This window comes from Vigna umbellata, chromosome 5 (assembly GCF_029865625.1).
Source record: "Vigna umbellata cultivar VRB3 chromosome 5, Vumbellata_1.0, whole genome shotgun sequence".
In the NCBI taxonomy this organism is placed as follows: Eukaryota; Viridiplantae; Streptophyta; class Magnoliopsida; order Fabales; family Fabaceae; genus Vigna; species Vigna umbellata.
Window position 1 is genome coordinate 4,624,385 of NC_142169.1, and position 12,920 is coordinate 4,637,304.

General features: G+C 35.5%; 1 protein-coding gene across 1 annotated transcript; it reads right to left on the minus strand.

Moving 5' to 3' along the window:
• Positions 1 to 8,209: 8,209 nt before the first annotated feature.
• Positions 8,210 to 12,866, minus strand: LOC124836743 (cuscuta receptor 1-like). Its single transcript, XM_088091541.1, has 10 exons — positions 12,512 to 12,866; positions 12,279 to 12,416; positions 12,005 to 12,163; positions 11,755 to 11,904; positions 11,591 to 11,668; positions 11,321 to 11,476; positions 11,058 to 11,132; positions 10,745 to 10,900; positions 10,515 to 10,664; positions 8,210 to 10,371 (listed from the first exon to the last, which is right to left on the minus strand). The coding sequence occupies exons 1-10, from the start codon at positions 12,864 to 12,866 to the stop codon at positions 8,210 to 8,212; spliced, it is 3,579 nt and encodes a 1,192-aa protein (XP_087947667.1).
• Between the last annotated feature and the right edge of the window lie 54 nt (positions 12,867 to 12,920).

A 12,920-nucleotide genomic window follows, 5' to 3' on the forward strand; every position in this document is an offset into this window, starting at 1 on the left:
TCGTTTCTGCCTGCGCATTTATTGTTCCAGTGTTTTGTTTTTGCAACTTCGTATCTACTGCGCTTTTATTTCTGCACGTTTACTTTCACTGCAACTGCGTTGATACCGATCGGTCACTACATTTAAACCGATTGGTTCTTAGCTTGTTTACTTAATACCGTTGGGCCGCACTTAGTTTTCCATTTGTATTTCCATTCGCTTACTGCTTTAACACCGATCAGTCTCCTCTCCAGGACCGTTCGGTTTGTGACCAGAATTGATCGGTCTCCAACACCCTTGTTGTTAGAGCCGATCGACCTGGTTAATAGAAATGTTCGGCCTTATGAAGAATCGTCCGGTCTTCACGTTTTCCACATTTAATTCAATGCTTTAAATTTTGTTTAGTTGTGTTTAATTTCATGCTTTAAGTTCAAGTTCAATTGCATTCAAAAACACTTTCAAACTCATGCTTTAAGTTCAAGTTCAAGTCTAGAACCACATTTGGTCCTTGAGAAACGAGCTAGGAGTCACTTCCTAGTCTATACTGCATTCTTATTTGCTTATCAAATTTGTATGGGCCGCGACAACCCATCAACAAGCAAAAGTCTAATTGCTTCTAACCTGGCTACCGGGGCATAAATCTCATCATAGTCTATACTTTCATCTTGACAGTAACGCTTTACAACTAGCCTTGCTTTATTCTTAGTGATGTTTCCATCTTTATCCAGTTTGTTTCTGAACACCCACTTTGTACCAATCACGTGATAATCCTCTTTTCTAGGAATGAGTTCCCAAACATCATTCCTTTCAAATTGGTTCAGCTCTTCTTGCATTGGAATGCACCATTTGTCATCTTGAAGAGGTTCTTTTATGTTTTTGGGTTCTATTTGAGATACAAAAGCTACAGTTAGACAAAAGTTATTTAAGTTGTGTCTATTAGTTACCCCTTTTGATATATCTCCAATGATGTTGTCCAAGGAAAGGTCACGTGGTTGTTGGTATCTTTTAGGATCAAATTCTTGATGTCCAATTGGAGTTTCCATAGGATTATTTTCATTTAAGTACATCTCTTCAAGAGCTTCCCTTAAATAATCCTCATCACCTGCAATGGGCTTGTTTGACTCAAGAGGGTTCTCCTCAAGGTCCATCATTTCATCAAAAACAACATGCATGGACTCTTCAATGATCAAAGTCCTTCTATTGAATACCCTATATGGTTTGCTACTTAATGAGTACCCTAAGAAAATTGCTTCATCAGATTTAACATCAAATTTTCCTAAAATATCTTTACCATTATTCAAAACAAAGCATTTGCATCCAAATATTTTCAAATGTGATACATTTTGTTTTCTTCCTTTAAATAGTTCATAAGGAGTTAACTTTAAAATAGTCCTAATGAGCATCCTGTTTAAAACATAACAAGCAGTACTAACTGCATTAGCCCAAAAATATTTTGACACATTAGACTCATTCAATAAAGTTCTAGCTAACTCTTCTAAGGATCTATTTTTCCTTTCAACTACTCCATTTTTTTGGGGAGTTCTAGGAGCAGAAAAATTATCAGATATACCATGTTCATCACAAAACTTTTCAAAAGACTCATTTTGAAATTCACCACCAGGATCACTTTTCTAAGTTTTAATTTCAAATCCTTTTCATTTTGAACACATTTAGCAAATGTTTTGAATGCTTTCAAAGCTTCGATTTTCAGCGTCAAAAAGAGTGTCCATGTAAATCTAGTTTAATCATCTACAATCACAAGTGCATAATTGTTTCCACCCAAACATTTAATTATAGACAGACCAAACAAATCCATATGCAAAATTTCTAAAGGCCTTGATGTTGAAATCATGCTTTTGAATAAGAAAGAAGATTTGTTTATTTTCGTTTTTGACAAGCAGCACATGGTTTGTCTTTTTCAAACTTTAATTTTGGCAAACCAATCACAAGATCTTTAGAAATAAGTTTATTCAAATGTTGCATATGAATGTGTGCAGCTCTTTTATGCCATAGCCAAGGATTTTCCTCTTTTGCAACTAAACATGTTATGCTATGACTAGATGCACTTTCAATGTCAATCAAATAAATATTATTATGTCTAACACCTTGTAAAGCAATATCAGAATAATTCTTGAAGTAAATAATGCATTTATCACTTTCAAAAGTTACCTTGAGACCTTTGTCACATAATTGACTTATGCTTAGGAGGTTGTGCTTGAGTCCTTCAACATACAACACGTCTTTTACGGTCAACGTGTTTCCTTCTCCAATGTCTCCGGTTCTAATAATTCTTCCTTTGCTATTATCCCCATATATGACAAATTCTTGCTTCTTCTTTTCAAAGGATATGAACCTCTTCTTGTCACCAGTCATGTGTCTTGAACAACCACTGTCAAGATACCACAATGACTTCTTTGACTTAGAAGGTTCCTACAAAACAAGTTAAGCAAGAAATTTAGGTCCCTAATCTCATTATGGGTCCTTGGGGTTAGTACAAACAAGAAACCTTTATTTAACAATCTTAATACATGCATATTTTTCATTTGACACTCCAAAATGTTTAATGTTGCATTTGTTTGATGTATGGCCATGCTTCATGCAATAAAAACAACAAACACTAGGAATTTTATTTTTCACAAAGGTGCCTTTTTCAACCCAAACTGTACGAGTTCTTTTAGCTTTAGGTTTCCTATGTTGATGCATGTTCTTGTTTTTAAAGTTGTGTATCTTAAAATCATTTTGAACATGTGAGGTAGATTTGATTGCTTTAGCAAGTAGGTTTTCAAGTATATTAATGACAAACATATGACTCTTACAAGACAAACATTCAATAGGATTTACAGCTATATTAGACTCCGACTCTTTTGTTTCAAGGTTGTTAATCTTGTTTCTTAGAATAACTTCTTCATCTAAAGTGTTGATATTGTTGATAGGGGAACACTGGTTTAGGTGAACCTACAATCTCAGACCTTTTGGTTTTTTATGATGACAACATAATTAATAACACATGTGATGTTTATGTGTTACATGTTCTATTGCTTACATGTTATATGTTTTAATCATTTTGTAAATTTGTTTAAAGCATTTAGAACATGATTGTGTTGATACATTGCATTTCACTATGCTATATAATTGATTTTATGGGTGAATGCATGTCTGATGTTTTATAGCAGGAACACCACAAGCACTTATGTTGAACTTTTAATTGTGTGAAGGTGCATCCACATTTTGCAGGATCAGTCGATCTAAAGAACATATTTTTTGGGTTTTTGAATGAAAATGAAATAAAACAAACATGAATGCAACTTGATAAATTGAGGTTAAACACAAGAATGAATGAATGAAGTTGATAATATGAGATGAAGATGTTGTTGGGGTTTAGATTTTACCTAATTTACTCTCATGTATATAAGAATTCTTCTTGTTTCATTAAAGTCAACATCACTCACTAAATTACTTAAACCTGATCCCTCGGTGAAATAAGTCTGTCCTTAATCACCAGTTCATACAATTCCTAGCATTCCTAGTAGTTAAATGTGAAGATCAAGAGCTTTAAGACGACCAAGACTCAACCCTCATTCTTGAGAAATATTACTCTTGGAAGTAATTCAACAAGAACCTGAATTATAAGGAACCTCCCCGCACTCATGCAATTCATAAATCATGCTAATGAATGAGTTAAACAAAGCAAGCGTTGTAACAGATGAATCACTCTAACAATTAATGAAAAAAACATATATTATTAAGAATCAATTCAAATACACGAGAGTTCACAACGTTACATCATCCCCCAACAACAAATAGAATTACAATGGAATGAAAGAGATAGAAAAACCCTAGAAAGAGAATAGGAGAGTTGTCACCATCCCCAAATCTACCTCCAAGGGGTGAAAAGTGTGTTTCTGTGCTCAAACTATCAACATATTACAATCCCTAGGACGTGCAAGTCCTTAAATAGAACATAAAAATAACAAAAAAAGGTCCAAGCCCACGAAACTGGCGCTAAAGCGCCATAAATGGGGCACCCAAGCGGTGTGCGACACTGTCCGACGCTCAAGCGCCCCTAGAAGGGCACCTGGGCGGTGTGCGGTGCATTTCTGGTGCTCAAGCGCCCCTGAGGGGCGCTTAGGCACAATGCGGGACGAAAATTATGCACTGTAGTTGACTTTTCTGCACTCTGGTTGATTTTTCTACACTCTGGTTGGCTTTTCTGCACTCTAGTTGACTTTTCTGGATTCTGTTTGACTTTTCTGCATTCCAACTGTTTGGTACTTTAACTCTTATTTCAAATCATTCCAATAGCCTACAAAATCAAGGGAATTTAGTAATAAAATCATCAAGTATAACCTCAACTCTCTTATTCATAAAACTAAAGCAAAAATATGATTCCAAACAAGTTTTTAAGTAGAAAATGGGTACATTTAGTGTCAAAATTACATCATAGATAACGGTATTTTCAACCGTTATCATGCTGCTGAAATTTAAATCTTTGTTTGAATTGATTAAGCTAAATTTTTGGTGCAAAAATGAATACAAATTTTTCCCTTCAAAATTAAATTCTGATTAGATTAAAAACCTAATACATCATAGTCTATTCACTAAGCCTTCTCAACAACATCTTAATCATCACTTTCTCTCACTTGGTGATCAACACTCTTATTCACTTTAACAATGGCTTCTAGTTCTGCTCAACCCAAAAGGGTAAAGACAATTGGTCAGAAAAACATGAGGCGTTTAGAACTTGATGGATGGATTAGTGATGGTGAAGTGCAATTGAAGTTCCTCAACTGCTGAAAAATGCGTAGTCTGATAACGCATAAATTTTTAATATTGTTGGCCTAAAAATGGAAGGAGAAAGATGGCATTTAGGCATAAATGGCTTCCATAAAATCTCAGTTTATCAAGACAGTCTAAGGAATCCTCACGACATTCAGGATTATTCTCATTATAAAACTGGGGGTATGAAGAAGAATGATAGACTAGCTGTGTTGATCATTTCATGGATACTCTTGCCTAGAGGGGGTAATCACGCCCAAGCTACCACTGAAGACTTACTCTTGCTGAAAGCTTTGAAAGAGAACATTCAAGTTGACTGGCCTGCTGCCATCTCTGATAACATGTTGAAAGTAACAAGACTTGAATATGCAAAGTTGTCATACTGTGTGTTTATATCCAAGATTCTTGTCCACTTCAACGTTAATTATATTGACGAATCAAGTGAATCTTATAGTCCTAATATCCTAATAAACAAAGTTGCTTTACACATGATGGGTTTGTAACACACATCTAAGGGTTGGCAACTCAAAAGTGAAGTTGCTAAAGACAAAGTTGATGTAGAGCAGCCTTCCATTCCGTGTAAAGCTCGTTTTGAATTTGAAAGGACAGTTCTGAGGGAAATTAAAGCTCTCAAAATTATATGCCAAGCTACAAGAGATGATGTCTTGGAAATAAAAGAGCATCTCAAGTTGAACAGTCCTGATGAGGATGATAATGAAGATGAGTCAGGTGAAGAGGGAAGTACACCTGATGAATCTACCAGAATGAATGTAGATGAAAGTCAAGAGGAGGATATTGCTGAAGAGTGTAATAGTGGCATGCCTCTTAGAACTTATTTGAAGAAGAAAAAGAAAAAGAATTGAGTTTTTTTTTTAATCAGTGTTCTTGTGCCCCTTCCACTGGAAGCCTGCCAGAAGCCGCTCCTTGTCAGTGCCCGGGTGTCACATGCCCACCAGCTTCCGTCCTCGAACCACACCATACTAGGAGAGGCTAGGCTCTGATTGTAACGCCCCATCAACTTACAGGGAATATTGATTGCCCCCACACATCAACACGAGGCTTTCCAATGTGCTTTGTCCTCACTCGAACGCTTTTCGAAAAAACTTCCCAGAAGGTCACCCATCCCTAAATTACTCCAGGCTAAGCACGCTTAATCATGAAGTTCTTATGGGTTAGGCTACCGAAAAGAAAATGCATTTTTGGTGATATGAGTAGCCAAATCAATCCCTTTAAGTTATCCTTCAACTGTATAGTCCCACACCTATACAGTCTCTAGATCCTCTCATTCCGGTGTATGTTCGATTCGTCCATGTGCCCCTTCCACTAGAAGCCTACCAGGAGCCGCTCCTTGTCAGTGCCCCTTGCACTTCGTGCCTCTTGCACCGGCGATCACTCCACGCCCTCGTTAGTGCCCGGGTGTCACATATATATCTGACAAGTAGATGAAAAGTTCTTTTTTTTCGCCATATAGACGTCGGATCCCGCCATCCGACGTCTAAATGGCCTGACAAGGTAGGTGAAAAGTTGTTTTGGACTTCATATTAGTGAGGGCCCCGACGTCTAGGCGAGAATAGACGTCGGTTCCCTAGGTGCCCGACGTCTTGTGTGCTGTTAAATCAGAAATCGAACCCGCGGTTACGACACTTCAACGTCTTCCTTCTCGCCTTTTCTCTCTGCGGCATTTCATTTCCATGTGCGTTTTTGTCTCTTTTGAACCGTTTAAACATACTTTTACTTCGATTAAATTAGTCTTTGATTGATTATCTTCCATTTGAACCAATTAAAATAAGTTTTTGTTGTGTTTTGGTGCAGTTTTTCTCGTGTCTTTGGGTAGCATAGTAGCACATTCTCCCTTTGCTAGTTTCCTCGTAAGAAAAACTTGAGTCTTTTGGATGTCTTATAGCGTTTCAACCCAAAACCAAACCTGGGTCCTTGCCTAGTTCTCAAGTCACCGTATTCGCTTTCATTGTCGGTTGGAATGGAACTAGGCAAGAACCCGGATTCAGTTTCGGTTGAAATTCCATAAGAAGTCCAAAAGATGCAACCTTTTCTATGACAAAACTAGCAAAGGAAGAAGGTGCTACTACGCTACCTAAAGACACAAGCTGCAGTAGACGTCGATTAATGCCATATCCGACATCTATAGAGCTCTTAGACGTCGGTTAATGCATGTCCAAGTCTGGAGCTGACGTTAAAAGGGTAAAATAACTAACATTAAATGTTCTTTCTGCACTAGTGATAGTTTGGTAAGTAGAGATAACACTTATCAAAATCATTACAAGACAAGTAGGAAAAATTTAATACATCTGTAAACAAGTTTAGCTTTGTCTAAAGTGAAAAATGCTGTAGTGTGAAATTAGGAAAGAAAATGATAATTAGAAATAATTATTGAAACATTCGTCATTTTGAATTTTGCTCTTATAATTTGTTCATGGGCTCTAATCAAGTGTTCCTTTTGTTCGTTGTCTTTTTCCTTTTTCAAGTGCAAAGTATATCTAAAACACATCGACCAATTGAGCACGATTGCTGTTTGTTGTTAAGGGACCAAACTTCAGTTAAATGACTGGAAAAAGCATACTTAATGCTCCTTGTCAAAATTACATTAGCTTAAACCACAATGCAGGTATTAAAATGATTGTATAACTGGCACCATTAGTAAGTTCTCCATAAATACTCTTTAGAAACAAAAAGATGCAATTGTTACATTCATTTATATGACGAGAAGAGTTGGAGGTTGCACATAATTAGATTAAAGAATACATCAATAAGGCCTTTCGAATATGATTAAATCTAAAAGCTAATCCTTTCAACTTGCACCGAAGAAGCATCTTAGAATACAAATTCATGGTTTATTCAATGAGGCGAGACAACACGATCACAATTTGCTGGCAACAATTTGAAGAGTTGGTTGTGAGCTCGATTTGGTGGAACCATGCTTTTCAATTTGAAACCAAATCAATTTTCTCTAAAATCTACAATTTAGAACACAACCTAAATCGCGGAGTACATATATTAATTGTATTCAATTTAGAAGCTAAACAATGTCTCTTATTACACATCTTTAAACATCCATATCTAAGTTTTAACGATTAGCCAATTCAATTAATCAATTAAACAAGTATATAAATCAAATCAAAGTATCAATCATTCAATCTAATTTATTTCTAATTATCAAATTAATATTCAATTAATTTCTACTATGATTTCTAAAATTGAAAACACAAATTGTAATTAGAAAGTGAAAAACTGATATTAGAAAATAACAAATTCGATCTTGTTTCAATGAATTGATCCACAAATATTAGTTCTCCATAGATGAAGAACACAAAAATGAAATTTAGAGTCAAAACAAAAATTTGAGATATTTTAGCAAAGAGAACATGAAGGAGACCATGATTGAATCAATTCTTAGCGAACAACAAGACAATCTAATTAGGATACAAGATAAACTATATTACAAATTTCTAGAATTTGAAAACCTCCTCCATCTATCTTGCAAAAAGTAATAACAACTTAAGATGGTCAATTCCATAGAGGAAAACCATGCTCGTCTCCAATAAGAATTAATGTAGAGAGTGGCAACAATTACTAGCAATATCGATGTGTATGTCACACCAAAACTTACAACAAAAGCATGCATGTCAATAGGACTGTCATCGTCTTCATCATTTGGAGAAATGGTAGGTGACTGTGCATAAGGATGGCAACTTCTTGTTAATGGAGGTCCACAAAGAAGAAAATTTCCTTCGTAGCTGCTTTCATCAAAGGTAATAAATTGGCCTTTTTGATCGGGTGTGTCACCTGATAAGTTGTTATGCGCAACACTAAATACAGCAAGTGAGTTCAATTGATTTAGTTGAGGAGGAATTTCACCACTTAACATGTTGAAAGAAAGATCCAAACTCTCTACGTGTTCTAAGTTGGAGAATGTAGTTGGAATTTGTCCAATCAAATCATTGTGAGACAAGTTCAATGCCCGAAGTCTAGTCAAGTTTCCAAGCTCATATGGAATACTTCCATTTAGTTTATTTTTGGATAAATCAATTCCGGACATATAAGCAAGAATGCTCGCTGTATAGGTGTAGGATCTTTTCTTTGTAGTGAAGTTTGCTTTCACGTTTATATTTGGTATCAAAACCCCTGAATGTGCATGTTTTGCACGAATAAACCCATTGAATACGTCCCTTAATGAATCTGAGTCATCATTCTCAAAAGGCATTTTACCTAAGCAATTGGGTATTGAACCATAAAAAGTGTTATAAGAAAGGTCTAGTATATTTAAATCTTCCAATTGGCATAGCTGCTCCGGTAAACGTCCTGTAAAGCGGTTACCTTTCAAAAGGAGTATGTTCAACCTTGCATGAGCAAGGTCTTGCATCATATCTTGAATGCTGCCAGTTATTTCATTGTAGCTAAGGTCTAGTATCATTAAGAAAGATCTATTGCTGAACATTCTTTTGGATAAACCACTTAACCTGTTGTGGCTCAAACGGATGTAATTCACCGAACCATTGACAAAAGATGGCACAGAACCCGTCAAATTATTGTCTGAGATATCTAGATACGATAAACGTTCAAGTTCAACTAGTCTTGTCGGAATAGACCCTTCAAGATCATTGCTGGACAATGAAAGTGTTTTCAAGTATGACAAATTTCCAACCACACTTGGTAGTTTCCCCACTAAATTATTATAGCTTAGATCCAAGTGAATGAGAGATGAGTCAAGAAAGCTACTTGGTATGCTACCATAAAAGCTATTGTCATCTAAATACAACTCCTCCAAGTATTTCAAAGTTGGAAATATGGGTCCATCGAGCTTATTCTGTGAAAGTTTCAAGTATTTAAGCAATGACCCATGCCCAGATAAGTTCTTTGGAATCTCTCCTGATAAATGATTATTTGATAAATCCAAAGTCTGCAATAATCTCATTTTCCCAAACTCAGGAGAAATTGAACCTTGGATGAGATTTGTGGACAATTTTAGAGATTGCAAATTTGGTAAAATTGAACTAATATTGTTACTGGGGATTTGGCCGGTTATGTTATTGTTGGACACATCAATTCTCCTCATCTTAGTAAGGGGATGCAATGGTAACAGGATTTCACCTGTGAAAGAGCAATTTCTAACAAGAAGCTCATTCAATTTTGTGTTGTTATTAAACAACCAGTGAGGAAACTTTCCTTCCAACCTCCAACTAGAGAAATCTAAGCTAGTCAAATTGTTTTGATATAGAAGAAACCTGGGGAGCGGAAGAGAATCAATATCAGTTATTGAAGGCAAACTAAGCACTTGTAATTGAAATTTAGGTATCCAAGTTTGCATACTAGGTTGTAAGTCCAATATGACTTTGTTGCCTTCACCATATATGAACTTAAGGTTTGAATGATTGGCAAATGGTGTAAAAGAAACGGGAACTTCAAATTGATTGTCTATAAAACCAAAATATTCAAGTGATGTTAGACTTGCAATGTTATAATCAAATTGTCCACTAAATTGATTTCGTGAAAGTTCCAACTTTCGAAGAGATGTCATGTTTAAGAAAGAAGAAGGAAGTGATCCCACAAATAGATTTTGACTTAGATCTAACTCTTCGAGATTCTTCAATTTAAACCAATCTGCAATATGAAAATTTGAAAATATATATCATCTTAATGAGAACACGGTGTAAATGATATAAATTTTCAGAGAAAAAAAGTGTAGGATAAATATGTGATGCTTAACGAGGAAATCCAAAAACTATAATGACAAATTTAATTACCAGCAGGAGGAAGGGTGCCATTTATTCCACATCCAAAAACAGATAAAACTTTTAGAGAAGTCAATTCCCCAATACTTCTGAAAAATTCATTGTCAAGGTCATAATTATTGTCCAGTGTCAATTGTTCAAGGTTACCTAAATCACGAAAATCTGCACAATGGAAAAAGAAGTTATATTTAGTGTAACAATGAAACTAATTTCGTTTATAGTACAACCAAAAGTATTTCTACCTCCTGCAGTGATTGTTCCTGTAATCTCATTACTGTTCATAGAAAGCATCCTAATAGATGAGAAAGCTTGAAGTGATTCCCTCAGTTTGCTTCCATTTATCATATTGTAATCTAAGGTAAGGACATCCAATTTGCTTAGACTTTTTGAGCCTGAAACTAAAACATGAAAATGGTGTTTAATTTGGCAAAACATGAAATAGCAAATACAACAACTAAACACAGTAAAGAAATAAATAACATGCTTTACAACAGGATTAAAATTGTATTCTGAAGACAACCCATCAAGACTTTATTTATCAATTGCTTTAAATACCTTGATGGACAACAAAACTGCTAATTCGGTTATTACTTAGATCAAGAATCTCTAAACTGGTTAAAGCCAATAATCCTGTTAGAGACAAACAGAGAATGGATGTTATAATCATTCATAGAATAAGAGTATTACTCTTTTGCTAATACAACATAGAAATAATTCTCTGTTTCACAGTCTAAGTCCAACCGCCATAAAATAATTATTACGAGAAGTCACTGCCAACGTGATCAACCAATCGAATACATTAAATTGATTATACTAACCACTTATATCGAGCGATCCATTTAATTGATTGTAGTTTAAATCAAGGAATTTGAGACGTCGAAGCCCAGTTAGAGATGAGAGAAATTCATTGGTGAAACTGTTCGAACTCAGCTTCAGGACTTGTAAATTGGATGGCCATGTAAATCCATTATTCTCTGATAAAAACAGAATTGACAGCATATGGTAATGAGTGTACACACTAAAGAAGGAGCATGAATATTTTCAGAGTCAAATATACTCTAATTAAGTAAAGAATAAGGACAACTAACCTAAACGCCTCAAGATACTCTCATCCAACTTGTTCCCTTCTAGGTCAAGAATCTCCAGAGACCTTATTTTTGATATATCTGGCAACATATAAACTGATCCCACTCACATATATTCTCAACCAAAAGCAACGACGAAGATTTGAAATATAGGAAGTGTGACATACTAAGAATTGATCTTGGAGTCAATTGAGTGTTTCCTAAATTTAAAGACTTTAGAGATGAAAGTTCACTAAGAGCAGATGCAATATCAGTGTCATCGAAGTTGTTGCCAGACAAGTCAAGGACCTCAAGATTCTTCAACATAGAGCATAAACCTGCAAGCTAAAGTGTCTTACATTACATACGTATATATATTATCCTGAAGCTATTATCAGTATCCTTTGCTTTACAAATGAAATGGGAAAATTATTCCACCTTGGATATGATTATCTGAGTCCAATCCAGTGTCAGACAAATACAGTTCCTTCATAGATGTGAATCCTCCGAGAGATGGCAACATGTCATTAGTCAAAGTGTTCTGACTTATGTCAAGGATCTCTAATCTAAGCAACTGCGATGACAGAGTTTCAAAAACTAAAGGTATACACATGTATTAGTCAAAGGTTGTAGAAGAAGCCAACCAATTTTGAAGTAAATATTAAAAAGATGCTTATCACGCCGTCGCCATCATCATAATCTATATCCTTACCGTTGAATGTTGCATGGAACCTGTTGTATGATAAATACAGAGACTTGAGAGATGGAAGGCCATTCAAACAAACAAGAATGTTGGTGACATTATCTATATCACTTTCACTCAAGTCAAGGACTTCCAGATTTTCCCACCCTACAAAGTATTCAAATTAAATGGAAATAATTATTCATACTTCACTTTTTAATGAGTAAACAATGATCAAGAAATGGAATGGGTAAGAGAATAACCTTCACTGTTTGCACAATCAAATATCCCATAACTACTGCTCAAGTTGAGACTCTTCAAATCTTTGAAGACAACAAGATCAGCGTAATTTAAATGCCAATCTGATTGGATGGACCCTACACTCCACAGGCGTTGAAGATCAAGTTTGGCCACTCTCCCTGTGGAGGAGTTGCACTCCACTCCTTCCCATTCACAACAATCTGTGCCATCCCACTGCCAAGACAAAGGGAAGCCAAAACGGGCATTTAGATCCCAAAGAGCTTCCCTCTCTTCCTTCCAACACCCTTCACACCATATCACTTCCACCAAAACAAAAATCAATAAAGTCACACTAACCTTCTTCATTTTCATCTTCATATTTTGTAGCAAAGGATTTGGCCATTTAAATAAGAATGAACCAATTAAAGTAAA

Bases quoted from the DNA above. Each gene is read 5' to 3' on its own strand.
- LOC124836743 (XM_088091541.1), bottom strand. From the start codon at position 12,866: ATGAAGATGAAAATGAAGAAGGTTAGTGTGACTTTATTGATTTTTGTT. The intron at 11,669-11,754 runs GTATGTCACACT...ATATGTTGCCAG, and splicing joins GACTCCAAGATCAATTCTTA to ATATATCAAAAATAAGGTCT. The intron at 10,372-10,514 runs GTAATTAAATTT...TTCATATTGCAG, and splicing joins TGGCACCCTTCCTCCTGCTG to ATTGGTTTAAATTGAAGAAT.